Source organism: Physeter macrocephalus, chromosome 12 (assembly GCF_002837175.3).
Source record: "Physeter macrocephalus isolate SW-GA chromosome 12, ASM283717v5, whole genome shotgun sequence".
Lineage (NCBI taxonomy): Eukaryota > Metazoa > Chordata > Mammalia > Artiodactyla > Physeteridae > Physeter > Physeter macrocephalus.
In genome coordinates, this window is record NC_041225.1 from 90483227 (window position 1) to 90484123 (window position 897).

At 40.2% G+C, this 897-nt stretch overlaps 1 protein-coding gene and 1 pseudogene across 9 annotated transcripts in view; both read right to left on the reverse strand.

Annotated features, from left to right (window-relative positions):
• Nucleotides 1-897, reverse strand: part of LOC102991361 (centrosomal protein of 78 kDa-like) — a 223386-nt pseudogene that overhangs the window by 108911 nt on the left and 113578 nt on the right.
• LOC112062656 (RNA/RNP complex-1-interacting phosphatase-like) overlaps nucleotides 1-897 on the reverse strand; it is a 34288-nt gene that overhangs the window by 24968 nt on the left and 8423 nt on the right. Inside the window, exon 4 of one of the 9 annotated variants that reach the window (XM_055089294.1) lies at nucleotides 76-684. The exons of the other annotated variants lie outside the window; for them this stretch is intronic. Coding sequence (XP_054945269.1) covers nucleotides 542-684 — 143 coding nt within the window. The 3' untranslated portion in view covers nucleotides 76-541. Of the gene's footprint in view, nucleotides 1-75; nucleotides 685-897 lie in introns of those variants that run through there. 9 annotated transcript variants of the gene reach the window in all.

Here is an 897-nt window from a genome sequence, read left to right on the forward strand (position 1 = left end):
AAAAAAACAAACAACCCAATCCAAAAATGGGCAGAAGACCTAAATAGACAGTTCTCCAAAGAAGATATATAGATTGCAACAAACATATGAAAGAATGCTCAACATCATTAATCATTAGATAAATGCAAATCAAAATTACAATGAGATATCCTCTCAAACCAGTCAGAATGGCCATCATCAAAAAATCTAGAAACACTAAATGCTGAAGAGGGTGTGGAGAAAACGGAACACTTTTGCACTGTTGGTGGGAATGTAAACTGATACAGCCCCTATGGAGAACAGTATGGAGGTTCCTTACAAAACTACAAATAGAACTACCATACGACGCCGCAATCCCACTACTGGGCATATACCCTGAGAAAACCATAATTCAAAAAGAGTCATGTACCAAAATGTTCATTGCAGCTGTATTTACAATAGCCAGGACATGGAAGCAACCTAAGTGTCCATCAACAGATGAATGGATAAAGAAGATGTGGCACAGGGTTTCCCTGGTGGCGCAGTGGTTGAGAGTTCACCTGCCGATGCAGGAGACACGAGTTCATGTCCCGGTCCGGGAAGATCCCATATGCCGCGGAGCGGCTGGGCCCGTGAGCCATGGCCGCTGAGCCTGCACGTCCGGAGCCTGTGCCCCGCAACGTGAGAGGCACGCGTAAGATAAAAAAAATAAATAAAATAAAAGTCCTGTAAAAAAAAAAAAAAAAAAGAAGAAGATGTGGCACATAAATACAACGGAATATTACTCAGTCATAAAAAGAAATGAAATTGAATTATTTGTAGTGAGGTGGATGGAACTAGAGTCTGTCATATAGAGTGAAGTAAGTCAGAATGAGAAAAACAAATACCGTATGCTAACACATATATATGGAATCTAAGGAAAAAAATCGTTCTGATAAA